This window comes from Heloderma suspectum, chromosome 4 (assembly GCF_057233095.1).
Source record: "Heloderma suspectum isolate Gila_16-S chromosome 4, 16-S_ref, whole genome shotgun sequence".
In the NCBI taxonomy this organism is placed as follows: Eukaryota; Metazoa; Chordata; class Lepidosauria; order Squamata; family Helodermatidae; genus Heloderma; species Heloderma suspectum.
The window spans coordinates 15,030,277-15,047,789 of NC_139461.1; the positions used below are offsets into that span (position 1 = coordinate 15,030,277).

Consider the following 17,513-nt stretch of genomic DNA (forward strand, 5'->3'; position numbering starts at 1 on the left):
AGGAATTTGTTTTGAGTACTAGAAGAGAATGGAGCTCACTTCCATACTTAAATCCATCCCAAGTTGTCTTATTTCAGCAGTATAATTTGGGGGATGAGGGAGTTTTTTGTGGCTGATATTGGCAAACTATTGCTGATCTACTACAAATCATCCGAAGATCTACCTTCTGCCTAACACTGATATAGGGTTGCAAGAAGCTTCCATTCTCAGATGCTACCTTTTCCATCTGCTTAGGCTACTCCAAACTACCTCTCCCTTTTTTACCCATTCTTTAGGTGATGACCTGAAAACATCATGTCGGAGGTCCAGGGAACTGTTGACTTTTCTGTGGAGCTGCACAAATTCCATAATGTGGACCTCTTCCAGAGAGGGTGAGTCAATGTTTTCATGTAAATGTTGCTCATGAACAAGAAACAGCAGTATCTTGAAATAAGTCAGACCTCCATGTTTAGAGGAGAATCATCCCTGTTATTTCCAATGTCCAGGATGTGAATGTCATTATTTCCATAGCCAAAACAGATCCATCCACACAAAAAATGAGAGGTATCAACAGGCTTAGAGAAACCCCAAGATATGCAGAAGTGCCACAATACTTTAAGGGGAAAAAATTACTAAGTGTAAGTGATCAAATATACTTATGTAGGAATGTGTGAATCAGCAAAATTTGAGCTTACCAAAGTTCTTTGTATTTCATCTCTCCCGTTCCAACTTGAGTCTATCTCAGATTGCAAGCCTTGGATTTTTTTTTCTTTTCACATGAAAATCCATGCAAATTTCTGTGTGTATTTTTCCAGATGTGTGCATCAATTGTGCACATTTTTGAAATGTATGCATTTTTTAAATGTACACCTTTTGAAATGTACACATTCTTCTCCCATGATTAAAGAGTATTTGTGCACATTTTTGAAATACACTCATTTTGAAATGTACACGTTTTTGAAATATATGCATGCTGTCACATGGTGGTTTTGGTTTTGATCTGTGAATCACATTGCAAGCTTGGAAATATGTGGACTTCACCCACAGATAACATCTGAGTCCATGGTCAATCTGGAAGATGCAAACTGGGTAAAATCCTGATAAAAAATGAACTAAAACGAAGTTCTCATAAATCCCTATTTTTCAGTGACCATGGAATGCTAACTGACTTCTGGGAAAATAACTGAAAACTGGGGGAGAGGGGGAATCACAGAATCTTAGAATCATAGTATAGTGGGGTTGAAAGGGACCTACAAGACCATCCAATCCAACCCCCTGCTCAATGCAGGAATCCAAGTCAAAGCATCCCCGACAGATGGCTGTCCAGCTTCATCTTGAATGCCTTCAGTGTGGGAGAGCCCTCCACCTCCCTAGGTAATTGGTTCCTTTGTTGTATTGCTCTAACCGTCAGGAAGTTTTTTCATGATATTCAACCAGAATCTGGCTGACCATTGTAGAATAGATATGGTGTGGCTGGAATCCTGAATAGTAGCAGCAACATTTTCTTGCAGATACCAATTATATCTCTTAATATCAGTTGTTTGGGAGAAATAACAGGCAAGGGTGTCAAGTCTGATTCCACTAATGTTCTCATCTTTCCAAATTATGTTCATTTTGTCCTGTTTCTGCATCCATTTCCAAAGTTTTTCCTTAAAAATATAAAGGTTTATATGATTTTTGTGCACATTTCTCAAAATTCATTCATTCATTCATTCCATTTCTATACTGCCTAATAGCTGAAGCTCTCTGGGCAGTTCACAAAAATTAAAACCAGAATAAAACCTAGCAGCAATGCAGAGATTTAAAATATGGATTTACAACACCAGAACCAAAAGATTAGGAAGCTAAAATGTTAAAATACTGGGAGAATAAAAAAGTCTTCACCTGATGCTGGAAGGAGTACAATGTAGACAGCAGGCAAACCTCTCTAGGGAGCTCATTCTACAGCCGAGATGTTTTGTACACACTTTTCCAAATGTACAAATTTCCCCCAAACAATTTTCCATAGTATGGTGCATTTTGTGCACTCTTTCTCCAACATACACATTTTGTGCACACCTTTTTGATTATATGCATTTTTAAAAAAAATTGCGAACTACACTGCAGAATTCTGGGACGTGTGAATAACACCATATAACTGTGCTCATGTGCAAGTTTGGAAATTGTGAATTTGATATGTTCTCACCAGTCCCTAGTAATAACAAGCTGTTTCTGGGGTCTTCATACCCTGCTTGTGGTCTTTCAGAAACTGGCTATGGAAAAAAAGAATGTTGGATTGGGTAGATGGTCTCATCCAACACAGCATTTCTTAAATCCTTGTGTGTAGGAAGGGGTTCTTGCCCTCCTCCATGAAAATACTACCTGCTGCTCACTGGGGTAATTTTGGGAGGCTTTTCTCCAGGTATCCTATATCCCTGCCAAGATATGGAACACTGAGAGAGGAGGCAGGGGAAAGGGCTTTCTTAGTGCTGGCTAGGTTTGGGGGAGAATTTCATTCAGTTCACATTTTAATATGACCAAATGTGCCCTTCTTGAACCAATATGCAGACCAGAACACAGTTGCTTTTCGATATTCACACTTCTCCAGATGTTGCAATGCAGTTCTTGGAACAAAAAATGCATACAAACTTGCATATATTAGGGAAACGTGTTCCCAGAAATGTGAGTATACAGGAAATAAACTTACAAGAAAAGCATTTCATCATGGAAAACAGCTTTCAAAAATCCATGTACTAGGCAAAAGTGTGTACAAAGATGCATATATGAGGAGAACTCTGTTCAAAATTGCATACAAGTTTATGTGTGGCCTTTTTTCTTTTTCTTTTTTGGAAAGGAAATTGCTAATTGATGAAGAAATAGGATGGAGAACATTGAACACTGGAAAAATGAGAAAGTGAGGGAGAAAAAATAATGACAGGTTCTCTCATCCTTAGTGGTGGCACCCCATCTGTAGAACAGTCTTTTAAGGGAGACTTGCTCAGCACTACATTACCATATATGCAGTAGTGCTGTGCCCAAATTTTTGATTCTCCCATTTTTGGCATTTTGTGGGGTAGGTGGGTGGGGGGATAAAATGAAAACTCTAGCAAAAGAGGCTGGGAGAGGTGAGAATTTAAATAACTTTCTCTTATGGAGGACAGGATTTCAGCTTACCTTTTAAAGTGTAGGCAGTGGCTGGGGGGTCTTCTTTCTATTTTTTAATTATTATTTTTAAAACACCTCCTGCACTTGCAGGAGCCCAGGACCCTTCTCTAGCCCAGCACTTCTTTCTGAACTCCCAGGAGACCATGTGACCTCACCCTCTCCAACAGGCACCCAGGAAAGGCTGGAGAAGCTTCTTTGCAAAGCACAAGCAATTGGGGATTTTAGAGCTTTAGAAAAATTCTGCTCTTCCTTGCAACAACACCAAGCAAGCACAATAAGTGTTATTCTAAAACTCCCGAAGTCCCATTTGTTCTTACGAAGAAGATTTTTGCAAAGAAACTTCTGCAGCCTGGGAGATCTTCCTGAACGCCTGTTGGAGAGGCGTGGTCACATGGTATCTGTGCTCCCAGGCTGGAGAAGCCTCTCTGAAAAGAGTCTCATGCTGGGGTCATTTTTCATGATCCTTCAGCCACCTCCCAAACTTGAAAAGGTATGTGGAAACCTTGTCACCCTCACCAAGAAGAAAATTCTCCAAAAAATTTCCCCCTCCCTGAAAAAGAGGCAGAAAAAATAATGCCTCTATTTCAAGGAAAGACCAAACAATCCTGAAAATAGAGGGCAGGATTCGGTACAGCACTAATTTTCAATGCCAGATGAAGAAGACCTTATTGATTCCACAGGCTTCTGAAAAGCACTTTCCAACTTGAATGTGATTTATTCCTATATATCATTCTGCTTTTAGTGCCAGCTTCTAGTACATGTTGTGACATTGTGTCTCTGGTATTTTATATTGATGGTTGTTTTATTGATTCTTTTTTCCTGTTAGCTGTCCTGTGACATTTTTATGTGAATGCCACTGTTTTAAATGTATTAATAAATGAACAAAGTCTCAGGACCATACTGAGTCAGGTCAATGGTCCATCAAAACCAGCCTTGTCTACACTGACTGGCAGTGGCTCTCTAGGGTTTCTGGCAGGAGTCTTTCCCAACCCTACCTGGAGATTCTAGAGATTTAATCTGGGATCTTCTGCATGCAACCCATGTGCTCTACCACTGGGCCACAGTGCTGCCCACAATCCATTCTGTGAAAGGACAAAGGAAATGGGGTTCAAACAGGGTGATTAGGTGTAGCTAATAGTTTGTGCTGTGAATGTCTCACTCCCATTGTCCATCTATGGGTGAAGTCCAGTGGTGTGGAGGTAGGCAGATAGTTCAGTAGAGTGAATGAGTGACTGTCCAACTTCTCTGGGCAGCATCCAGTGTGCCAGCGCCAATCATATTGTGCTAGTGGGAATAACCACTAGTCCAATAGGAAGCTAGCTAGTGCTTCATGGAGCAACCCCAGAAGCTAGCTCAAATTAGTGCTTCTGGAAGAGGGGAAGTCGGGGAAACTCCTCTCTGCAAGCTCTGCCCACTTTACCCATTTGGAAAGTGCTAGTTTGAGCTAGTTTCCAGTTGCACTGTCAAGCACTAGCTTTCCATTGCACTAGCAGTCATTCCTGCTAGTGCAAGGGCAATCCTGGATACTGCCCTTTATCAGTCAAAAACCAAATGTACAACAGTGCTGCTAGCACAATGAATTGCCCAAATTCAGAAGCCAGGCAAGAGTCAGCAATTTCACAGTGCTAGATGGAACCCTATTGGCTCCCTATGTCACATGAGCCCCATTGAGGCAAAAGCTGCAGAACCACCCTATGACCGTTTGCAGACCTCACACCAGCTATTCGTCTATGTATGCTGAGAACCACAGTAGTGAAGGGGGGACATTCCCTCATAGCCCCCCATGCTAAAATCTCCGCTTTGAGACCTTTCAGAAGGTATCCAAACAACAGATGGATTCAGTGATCTCATCTAACTCTGATAGGGCCTAGATTGATTTCAGGGACGCAAGTCAATTAAAGTAATGGTGGTGATGGGGGCGACTATGAAATGTGTTGGCAGAATGAGTGAGAAAGTGGTATTAGTCATGAGGCTTAGGACATTATAGTGATTTTATTCATTCATTGATTTATATTCTGCCATCTTGGTGGTGGGAGAATCTGAAGGCTAGCATCCCTGATTTTAAAAGCAAAGATAGCTGTGTTGGCCCATTGGGTGGCAGGGATCCAAAGTCCACTGTTGGGCAATACATTCTTTTGTGACATTTTGGTTGGTCCTAATAAAGCAGAGGTGGAGAGCTTCAGGCCCTCTAGAGGTTCCAATCAGGCCCTCTGGAGTGCCCACAAGGCTCCATCCACTTCTCCTGGCCTTTCCTCCCCAACCAACTATTGTTGGGTGGTTTCCCATTCTAAAAAGTTGAAATGCCTTTCCTACAGCTTAGTCATGGCAGTAAGAGCTTTAAGCAGAACTTTTCCAAAATGGAATTTCGCCCTTAGGCTGAAAGAGGTTCTTTGGCACCCCTATGATAAAGGTATTACCCATATGCAGATTTTTGGATTTGCTAGTCAATTTTAAATACTCACAATGCTGATTTACAACAAACACCAATGAAGAAATAACAGCGTGCTCCTATACAAGGTGACTCAGAACTAAGCCCCACTGAGTTCAGTGGGACTTATTCCCAGGTAGGCAGGAATGTGTATTCAAGCAAAACTTCAGTTTGTTGAAGTTCTCCAAATTCCACCTCAAAGCTTGTTCCATCTCATCCATATCAGATTGCAATCCTCCCTTTTTTCTTTTAATGCATATTTTCCCCAATGTATGCATCAATTATGCACATCTTTGAAATGTATGCATTCTTCTTCCATTGATTAAGGTGTGTCTGTGCACACTGTTTAAAAGTACACATTTTTCATGCACATTTTTCAAATGTACACATGTTGTCAAACACATTTTTTTGGTCCATGAATCATATTGCAAGCTCGGAAATGTGCAGACTTCAAGTGCAGATTGCATTCAAGTCTGTGCCCAGGCCAGGAGGTGAAAAATGGATAAATCTGATAAAAAAACAACCTGAAATGAATTTCTCATACATCCCTGCAGTAGTTGGGTATAGCATTGCAACCTAAATCAATTGTTCCAGTGTGACATTTCAGGGAATCAAATAGTATTATCCCATGGGTACCACTCTGAGCTGCTTGGGAAGACATTTGGAAATAAATGCAATAAAGAACTTGAAGACTCAACCAATGTTTATGGCCCTCAACAACCAGACACCCTATAAAATGTGGGGTGGGGAGAAGGCATGGAACTATTTACTGAGTTCTAAACATCAAGCATAAATAGTGCAATTTTTGAAAATGTAAACAAATGTGAAAGCTTCCTCTGCTCATCCAGAGATTCACTTCATCATATGTGATTTAATGACTGCTGACAGCTGAGCCTCTGCCAAAATTAGCTTAAGGCTTCTGACATTCTTTAATAAACTGGGAAATAAAGTTATCCAGATTTGCCAGAGATCAATTAATTGATTTGTCTGCTTGTGTCAGAACTCTTCATTCCATTCCCCCCTTTTTTCTTTTGCCTTTCAAACTGATTGACAATTCTGTGTCTATTTTTTTTATATATAAATTTGTGAAGAGCTAACAAAGGCAACCACATTCAGAGAAAAATTCTGAAGCAACTGAGAGACAGTTTACATCAATCAAACTGTGGATTTTCAACCTCTGCAAATTAAATACTGGACTTGCTGAATAACTTGCTAAATAACTTGCTGAATAACTTGCTGAATAACTTGCTGAATAACTTAAGTTTCTGAATTCACACAACATTACATGTGTGAATGAAGCATGCATGCCTGTAACATTGCATGAATGGGCCCTTTATGGCTGCCAAGTATGCAACATTACCTACCCAGAAGCACCCAAGCAACCATGAGTGGCTTGCTAGGGAGGATGGGTGGCCCTGCAGCTTCATTGGGTGCTTGCCATTTGACTTTGCAAATCTAGCCGTGATAGGCTACGTAAATCATTATGTAGCCTATCACAGGGGCATTTTTTTTTTTTTTTACTTTTCTTGTAATGGCGGCAGCGGCAGCCGGTCGAAAGACCGGCTGCCGCCCCCACCCCTGACGAAGACCTGCCGAACCGCCGCCAGGACCCGCCGCCGGAAGCGACATTCGTGAAGGGTAAGTCCCATCCCGGGGGGGGTGGGGGGCAGGGGGGTGGCAGAGAATTTCTCCCCGAACAACCTTCGGAGGACCAAATGCGTTGGCACTCGGCCCCCTGAAGTTTCGGGGAGAAATTCTCCCCCATCCCTAGTATCAACTCCATCTGATACGGCGGCTGTGCCCCTTCCTTCCCGACCATCTGCTCCCATCGGTAGTACATGCCCTGGTCTCCTCTCGTTTAGACTACTGTAATGCGCTCTACATGGGGTTACCCTTGAAGACGGTTCAGAAGCTGCAGCTGGTACAGAATGCGGCGGCTCGCCTGATTAAAGGCAACTGCCGGCGAGATCACATCACTCCAGTGCTGAAGAAGTTGCACTGGTTACCAGTTGTTTTCCGGGCGAAATTCAAGGTGTTGGTTTTGACCTTTAAAACCCTATATGGTTCCGGCCCAGCCTATCTTAAGGAGCGCCTCCAGCAGCACCAGACAGGCCGCTTAACAAGATCAGCCTCGGATGGCCTTATCTCTGTCCCATCAGCCAGGACAGCTAGACTGGTGGGGACGACGGAGAGGGCCTTTTCTGTAGTGGCCCCCACTCTGTGGAACTCCCTCCCTAGGGAACTCTGTCATGCCCCCTCTTTAATGAGCTTCCATCGTGCATTAAAAACGTGGCTGTTCAGGCAGGCATTTGGGGTGGGTTAGGGTATTTTAGAAAATGTTTTTATTGTAGAATTTTATTGTTTTATTGTATGTTGTACATCACCCAGAGTGGCCGGGTGACCAGCCAGATGGGCGATTAATAAATTAAATAATAAATAAATAAATATGAAGTAAGTAAGTGAAATATTTCTAAACTGCCCTCCATCTTTGAGGACACTAAGGTAGGGTACATGAAAACATGACCAATTAGCCACCCACAATGAAAAATAAATGACCAAAATTAGTCATACACAATGACTACATGAAAGTATCCAACAGCACCATTCCACAAACTCAAATAGCAGTAGGAGAGCTCTGCTGAATCTTTCCGTTGCAGCAGTGGTTGTCCGCTATACTTGCACAAGCAGTGGTGCAACAAGCAGAATACACAACAAGGTGCACAAATGGATTGTGCAACGGGTTGCACAACAAGTTGCACATTGGGCCAAACAAGAGTTATGCAGAACTTGTGGCACAACCTCACTCGCACAAATATAACTTTAGTTGGCTGCTTCTTTTGCACATAGCTCACACAACTAGGGATGTTAGAGAAATCTGCTGCGGATTCAAATGAGGTAGGATTCTTTGGAACCCGGCCTCTGGAATCCACAGCAGATCGGCCCCGCTTACCTCTGTTCCATGAGGATTCCATGCAGGATGGCACTTGGCCGCTTGCTCAGCCGGAGCTGTTCTCCGTGCCGATCGCCATTTTTTTTAAAAAAAATGGTGATTGGCATGGAGGAGAACAGCTCCAGCCATCCAGGTAAGCAACCCTCAAGTCGGGGGCTCCATGGAATCCTCGTGGAGCGGAGCCGCTCTGGAGGATTCTGGTGGGGGGGAGGAACGGATCCCCCCCCACGGGGTGGATTCCTCACCGGAACGGATGGTGGGGAATCTGTACATCCCTACTCAGAACCTAGTTTCTGGTAGTGCAACACCAGTTGCACACACTAATGGACTGACACAGTTGGATACTGCCCAGAAAGATAGTATAGTATTATTACAGATACTGAACAACAATTGATAACATATAGGAGGACAATTATGTTTTTTTTTTAAACATATCTTTACCTGAAAAGAACAAATACCCATTGGTTTTAGATACTTGAAGGTGGTGACAATGTGGAGTAAACTAATACAGGCAGGGAATTAGAGCCTTTAGATATGTGCAGCTCAGGGAGTTCTATTGTCAGATAGTTATCTGTGCTGAGAGTTTTGGAGTGTTACCAGTTGTGTAACACTGTGTTCACACACACAGACACACACACATGCACACACACTCATTTCAAACTATGAGCATTTTGCAGGGATGTACAAAAGTCACTTACCTTATGACGAAATTGATTTGGGGTGGGGGGGAGGCGCTCCGTCTCTCCCCCCAAAATTCTGGCTGGGGGGGAGGTGCCCCATCCCTCTCCCATGAAATTCTGGCTGGGGAGGAGGCACCCCGTCCCTCCCCCCAAAAATTCTGGCCGGGGGGTAGGCGCCCCGTCCCTCCCACCGCAAATCTTGGCCGGCCGGGAACGCAAATGGCGGCGGCCGTAGCCGCTGTGGTTCGCATCCCTGTAGTCAGCTGTAATAGGCTACATAAATGTTTATGTAGCCTATCATGGCTGAGTAAAAAAACAACAACGCACATACGCAAATGGCGGCGCCCATGGGTGCCACCATTTGCGTTCCTTAATTTGGCACATCTAGTCTACGTAAACATTTATGTAGACTACGGCGAAAATAAGGGGAGCGCAAATAGCTATTTGCATTGCCCTTATTTTCACCATAGTCTACATAAATGTTTACGTAGACTAGACGTGCCAAAATAAGGAACGCAAATGGCGATGCCCATGGGCGCCGCCATTTGCGTACGCATGGGTTGTTGTTGTTTTTTTACTCAGCCATGATAGACTACATAAACATTTACGTAGCCTATCATGGTATTTTTTAAAAATCTAGCCGTGATAGGCTACATAAATCTTTACGTAGCCTATCACATTTTTTTTTTTTAATTGGAAATGGTGGTGGCGGCAGCCGGTCAGAAGCCTGGCCGCTGTTGCCGAACGGCCGCCGAACTGCCACCGGAGCTGCCACCACCAGGGAGATTCGCCCAAGGTAAGTCCCATCCCGGGGGTGGGGGTGGGGGGGGCAGACAGTTTCGCCACCCATTTCGGGGGGCCGAATGCTCTGGCATTCGGCCTCCCTGAGATTCGTGGCGAAATTCTCTGACATCCCTATAATTTTGTTACTTTTAAGTTTGGTTCATCCTGAACTTTGAGAAATTTTTAAAATAAAAGCTTACATGAGAATTCATAAGCATTTTTGTGCTAATTTCTCTTAATATACGGATTTTAATGCATTTTTGCCTAATATACACATTTTAAGCCGTTTTCCTAATATACTGCACTTTGAATGTTATTTTCCATAATATACACATTCTCATGCACATTTTAATTGAGGAATTCCATTGCAAAATAGGGAGAAGTGTAAATTTTGAGGGAAAACTGTTTCAGTGCACGTGGTGGTTCAAAGTGTGGAGTCGGTAATGTCACATTAGAATGAGAACTGAATGAATTCCCTCGCCCCATCCCTAACACACACATGCACATCAAGCAGCAGCAGTACGCAGTTAATTAGGGTCAGCATTACCTGGAAGTAAGGTCCATAGAATTCAGTAATGCTTACTTTAGACTCATAGATTCAACTTGTAAAATACTTTGAGATTTAACAAAACATCTTCAGCTAGCTTAAAGACAAGCTTGTAGCTTTTAACTAGGAATGCACACAATCTTACAGAAGCGTCTGCCTCATTTTAAACTGCTAGCATGAAGTAGGAACCCAATCAAAGGAAAGGAAAGGTGGATCCAGCTCTCTGGAGTGATTTTCATCATTCTCTGACTTCCTCTAAGCAAATCTGGCACAAACAACAGTAAAAGTCTGAAGTCTTGTTATCACTGCATTCACTTACCAGAGCCTTCCCTTGTGAACTATAGATCTGCCCCCAATTTTTACTTCAAGTGACATGTTAATAAGAATTTGAAAGTTCCTGCTTGGGTGAAATATCAAAGAAATACAAAGGGGGGGGGAGGTTTTTATAACACCAGTGAAATGTGTCAAAGGAAATGGGTCTTTTGCACTGAAGACTTTTAAAAAGGGGTTTAATTGCTTTGTCTTCTGCAGTATAAATGTACAACATTCTTGACTGGGAACTTTAATTACTTAAAGTGCTGGCTGCAAAGGCAGTAGGTGATTAAATGCAAGTCAATCCTTTCATCGGTCTACATCCAATTTTGGTTTTCAAGATATATCCATTAATCCATGGGCAAGATGTATGTCTTTATTTCTTGGCAGTATAATTTTATTTCCCCCACCCACGGTAGCAAAACTAGCAAAATGAATAGAGCAGCATAATCATTTGGCTGTGCATGAGATATTTAATGATGATGTCCTCAAACAAGCAAGACGTTGGTTTCTAATGGAACTGAAAATGTAACCACTAAGGGAGACAAGACAACAAGAACAATAGCAATCACTTTGGGGGACATTAAGAATATCATGCTCTGAGAACTGGCATTCTGCTAGTCAGCAAAATGTATGTGTCTGATATTCGTCAGGTTGCTGTTTCCTTCCCACAGAGTAGTTATAGCAAACCTGCACAACTTGTAACTCAACAAACTACACACACACACACACACTCCTCCCCAGACATAAATAATGACATGAGAGCCATGCTGGATCAGAGCAATGGCATATCCAGTCCAGCATTCTGTTAACACAGTGGCCAAACAGCTGCCTGTAGGAAACCCACAAGCAGGACATGAGTGCACCAGCACCCTCCCACCCATGTCCCCCAGCAACTCATGCACATAGACATGCTGGCTCTGATACTGGAGGTAGGGTTGGCGGAGAATTTCTCCACGAATCTTCAGGAGGCCGAGTGCCGATGCATTCGGCCCCCCAAAAGTGTTGGGGAAATTCTCCGCCGGCCCCCGTCCCCCCCGGGATGGGACTTACCTTCGGCGAATGTCCCTCTCGGCGGCGGGTCCCGGCGGTGGTTTGGTGGCGGTTTGGCAGGGGCGGGGGCGGCGGCCACTCTCCCGACCGGCTGCCGCCGCCGCCGCCATTGCAAAAAAAAAAAGTAAAGTAAAAAAAAAAACACACACACCCGTGATAGGCTACATAACGATTTACGTAGCCTATCACGGCTAGATTTCCAAAGTCAGCCGTGATAGGCTACGTAAATCGTCATGTAGCCTATCACGGGTGACTTTGGAAAACAAACAAAAGCACGTACGCAAATGGCGGCTCCCATGGGGCGCAGCCATTTGCATTCCTTATTTGGACAGGGGTAGTCTACGTAAAGATTTACATAGACTACGGCGAAAATAAGGGCACGCTATTTGCATTGCCCTTATTTTCGCCGTAGTCTACGTAAATCTTTATGTAGACTAGACGTGCCAAAATAAGGAACGCAAATGGCGGTCCCCATGGGAGCCGCCATTTGCGTACGCGCTTTTTTCTTTTTTTTTCAAAGTCACCCATGATAGGCTACATGACGATTTACATAGCCTATCATGGCTGACTGGAAATCTAGCCGTGATAGGCTATGTAAATCGTTACATAGCCTATCACGGGGGTGTGTGTGTTTTACTTTTTTTTTCGCAGCCGGGTAGACAGGGCGCTCCTCCCCGGCCTGAATTTCACCGGCGAGGGATGGGGCACCTCCCCCCCGGCCTGAATTTCGGCCGGGCGAGGTGGGGCGCCTCCCCCACCTCGCCTGAACTTCGGGGGGAGGACCGAAGCGCCTCCCCCCCACCGCAGAGCAAGCTGCGGGACGAGGTAAGTCCCTTTCGTCCATCCCTAACTGGAGGTAGCATATAGTCATCAGGATTACAGCCATGGATAGTATGGCTGTTGGACAAATCTGCTGCAGATTCAAATGGGGCTGGATTCTTTCTTCAGGAGTCCATGGCAGATTGGCACCACTTACCTCTGATCCAGGAGGATTGGAGGCGGAACGGCACTCAGCTGCTTCTTGCTGGCCAGAGCTGTTCACCTCTTCTGTGCCATTTCTTAAAAAAAAAAAAAAATGGCGACCAGCAGGATGAGCCCATAGACTTATATGCAAATACAGCCTTGAATCTTGCATAGAAGTCTATGTGTCCATAGGCTTATACACAAGATTCACAACTCTATTTGAGTATACGTCTATGGGCAAATCCTGCTGATCACCATTTTTTTCCCTTATTTTTAAAGAAATGGCAATTGGCAGGGAGGAGGTGAACGGCTCTGGCCAGCAGGTGGCAAGGTAAGCAGCCCCCAAGCCGGGCTCCCCCTCCCAGGAATCCTTGTGGAGCAGAGCCACTCTGGAGGACTCTGGGGTGTGTATGTGTGGAATGGATCGCCTCCCCCTCCATGGATTTCCCACCGGAACGGACGGTGAGGAATCTGTACATCCCTAATTGATAGCCTTCTCCTGTAGGAATTTGCCAATCCCCTTTTAAAGCCATCCAAAAGGGTGGCTGTCACCACATCTTGTGGAAGTGAATTTCATAGTTTAAGTATGCACTTGTGAAGAAGTATTTCCCTTTATCTGTCCTGAAACTCTCACCATTCAGGTTCATTGGATGACCCAGGTCCTAGCATTATGAGAGGAGGAAACCCACCATCCCTGGCTGTAGGCTTCTAGAAGTCCACCCCCTGCCCCAGTGTGAGAATTAGAAACAGAAAAGAAAGCCTCCATTAATGCCAATGGACCCCCTATTTTTAACCCCTGTGTGTTGGGTGGGGGAACAAAGAGCTCGGGTGTGTGTGTTAATGCTCCCCTCCTGGTGCACAGTGGTCCCAGTCCAAATATGGTCTGCACACACTTACTGTACAGTAAGAAACCGAGAGAGGGGTCAGCTATATGCTACACAATGAACATAATTGTAGCTTCACCCTGAGTCGGCAAAGATCTGGAGTGTGTCATATCAGATGGGAGGTGTGTTTTGGGAGAGGGAGGTTATACCTGAAGGATTGTCTCCTCCTATACATTCCTGTAGAAGAGCATCTTAAGGCTAGGGATGCATGGACACATCTCTGCCAAGGTACAGCGGAGCTTGAAGAGCTCCCCCCTCCCAACTTGCGTGGCCAGGACCCATTCAGCAAGCCTCCCTGCCTGCCCTGCCTGCCTGCCGAGCCACCCAAGCGGCCCCTCCTCTCCATGCCAAGGACGCCAGCAGTCAATCCCTTGTGCTTTATGTGCACAAGGGCTTGACTGCCGGACCCCTTGGCATGGTGCATCCCCCATGCTCTAGCCCTGTCCTCCTGAGGAGGACAGGGCTACAGTGCTGGGGGGCCATTGAGGCCCCTCCTGCCCATCCTGGCTCTCAGGGGCTTGATTGATTGACAGTTGGCAGAGGAAGGATGAGTCCTTGGCACTGCTCCCAGCTGCTCGCTGAGATCCAAGGGCACTCAGCAGTGTGTCAACCCTCCACAGCTCAGTGAGTGGGGCCCAAAAGGCCAGACAGGGGGAGTCTGTCGGACTCCACACCCTCTTCAGAGTCCTGCACCATCCCTACTTAATGCTCTTGTCCAAGTGGCCCATCAAATCAGGTGAGATGGATGGATACCAAGGAGAGGACCATTACAGTGGTGGTACCCTGGTTGTGCAATGCCCTTCACAGAGAAGCTCATCCAGTGCCTCTGCTCCGATCTTTTTGCTGCCAGATGAAGCTGCTTTTACTTTTCAGTAAAAGGCTTTTCAGTCATATAAAATATGGGGGATGGTTAAGTGGTTTTTTTTTAGATGTAGGCATCAATGTTCTCTCCATTTGTGGCTTTATTCTAGTTTCACTCTGATGCTCTTTAAAATTTTATTTATATGCTACGTTCTCAGTTGTATGTTTATATTTTATAGTTTTATAATTTTCATGTAAACCAACTGTCCAGAGGATGTTTTGTTAGTGAGCAGTATAGAAATGGTATACATAAATATAGGTCACAGTGAATTTAGGGGAATTTCCAGGAAGCCCTAACCATTTTGAGTTCAAAAAATTGGGAGGTGGACTTCCATGTATCTGTAGGACTATCTAAAGTCTTTGAGTGTTCCAGGGCTAGTGGTATTCAGGACCGTCTCCTAGGGTTGGCGGAGAATTTCTCCCCAAAACTTCGGGGGGCCGAGCGCCAACGTGTTCGGCCCCCCAAACAAGTTTTGGGGAGAAATTCTCAGCCTCCCCGCCTCCCGCACCCCCCCCCGGGATGGGACTTACCTTTCCCAAATGTCCCTCCCAGCTGCGGGTCCCGGCGGCGGTTCGTCGGGTCTTTGTCAGGGGCGGGGGCTGCAGCCGATCTTTCGACCGGCTGCCGCCGCCGCCATTCCAATAAAACTAAAAAAAAAAAAACGCCCCCGTGATAGGCTACGTGACGATTAACGTAGCCTATCATGGCTAGATTTGCAAAGTCAGCCGTGATAGGCTACGTAAATCGTCACGTAGCCTATTACGGGTGACTTAAAAAAAAAAAAAGCACGTACGGATAATGGCAGCCCCCATAGGGAGCCGCCATTCCCGTTCCTTATTTGGTCGCTGTAGTCTACGTAAAGATTACATAGACTACGGCGAAAATAAGGGCAACGCTATTTGCGTTGCCCTTATTTTCGCCGTAGTCTATGTAAAGATTTACGTAGACTACAGCGACCAAATAAGGAACGCGAATGGCGGCTCCCTATGGGGGCCGCCATTTGTGTACATGCTTTTTTTTTTTTTAAGTCACCCGTGATAGGCTACGTGACGATTTACGTAGCCTATCACGGCTGACTTTGCAGATCTAGCCGTGATAGGCTACGTTAATCGTCACGTAGCCTATCACGGGGGCGTTTTTTTTTTAACTTTTAATTTTGTGGCCGGGCGAGGCAAGGCGCCTCCTCCCCAGCCTGAATTTCGGCCGGGCGAGGCGGGAAGCCTCCCCCCCCGGCCTGAACTTCGGGGGGGAGCAGCGAAGCGCCTCCCCCCCACCGCGAAAAGCTGCGAGACCAGGTAAGTGGGTTTCATGCACTCCTACCGGCTCCACAGGAGGCCCTTGGCAGAAAGTGCCCTCTTGTGGGCATGTTTTGCATTGATTCCCTCAGCAGTGTTTGCAACACGCCAAGGGTAGCTGGGAGCCACCATTTTCATTTCTCACAATCCTGTGGAGTGCCTATCATAGTGTCACTAAGAGGCATTAAGAGAAATTAAAACAAAGGCTCACTGATACTGCCACCTGGCATGGAGGAAGGTTGGTGGGCAATGCTGTGGTAATGGGGCCCCAAATGCCCAGGATACACAGTGCTGCTAAGTCTGGGTCTGGTGGCATCCATTGAAATTTGCAATGTAGTTTGGTGTGTCAAGGGCAGGAGCAAAGTTCCTGAAGAAGACCTCACAGAGAGAGCCAATCCCCTTCATTCCTTACAAGAGGCTTCCTAACTGAGTCATGCTGGCAAAGGAACTTTGCAATGCAGCTCTCTGAGAGGCATATATCACAAAGGTAAACAGAAGTCTGCCATCTCCTGGGCTGTCATTCTGGCATTTTTCATCAGCACTAAATGTGCTTTTTTGAAGTGTTTACTCTGCTCAGGGAGAAGGGGAGAGGGGAAAAAATACCCTGGTTTGCACAGTTGCCAACAACTCGGAAAGAAAAACAGGTGAGCTTGGATGAGTTCCAACAATCCCCTGTAGATGTTCCAAACAGCAACAGAGCTTTTAAGGGGAAATAGAACTAAGTGTGAGATTCTACTAATATTGGTGGATTCTAATGTTGATACTGGAATTCCATGTTCTCTGCTGGGTTTCAAAGCTGAACTGTGTCCCCCAAGACATTTTGGTGCCTGAGCCGAAATACAAGATGGCACCCTCTCCCATCTCATGTACAGAAGCCAGCTGGACTGGCAGATGGAAATGCTTGTGGTAAGATAGCATCCTCCACCACATTTCAGACAGCAGGCTGGCTTGAGGGGTGGGGTGGCAGGACAGGTTGGGTGGCATACTCAGCTCTGTCCCCCAACAGGGAGGAAAAGCCCCTGAGATGGTCACCTTACCCTCCCTAATGGTAGGGCTGGCCTTGTGTGCCTTTTATTTAGAGTGTCCATTCGGTTTGGAACCACAACCTCACCTATTTGCCAGTGAACAATTTGGAGTTATCAGGTTTGTCATAGTGGGGATGTAGTTTACGTTCAGAAATAACAAAATGGGACAACTGTATTTTTTTATACCTTACATGTATCTACTGCCTTTTGTCCAAGGAGCTCAAGATTCGTACCACACGTATAGTTCTGCCTCCCAACCCCAGCCCATTTTATTCTCACAACAATCCTATGAAGTAGGTTAGACTGAGAGAGAGTGACTGTCCCAAAGTTGCCCAGTAAGCTTCAAGTTTGAGTGGAGAGGCGAGCCTAGGTCTCCTCAGTTCAACACTCAAACTCAGCTCCCCCCAACCTGGTCCCCTCCAGATGTTTTGGCTGACAACTCCCCAGCATTCATGACTATTGGTCATGCTGGCTGCTGCTGCTGGGAGTTGAAGTCTAAAACATCTGGAGGACACCAGCTTGGGGGAGGGTGCTCTAACCACTATACCACACTGAAAATATGGTGGTGGTGGTAGGGAGGGGGCCCTGGTTATCTAAGGATCTTGGAA

At 45.3% G+C, this 17,513-nt stretch overlaps 1 protein-coding gene across 1 annotated transcript in view; it reads left to right on the forward strand.

The window, feature by feature from the left end:
• The first annotated feature begins 294 nt into the window (after positions 1-294).
• The window catches only part of FAM135B (family with sequence similarity 135 member B), a 186,134-nt gene continuing 168,915 nt past the window's right edge, over positions 295-17,513 (forward strand). Inside the window, exon 1 of the mRNA XM_084848731.1 lies at positions 295-371. Within this exon, the coding sequence (XP_084704857.1) occupies positions 295-371 (77 nt within the window). The remainder of the gene's footprint in view (positions 372-17,513) is intronic.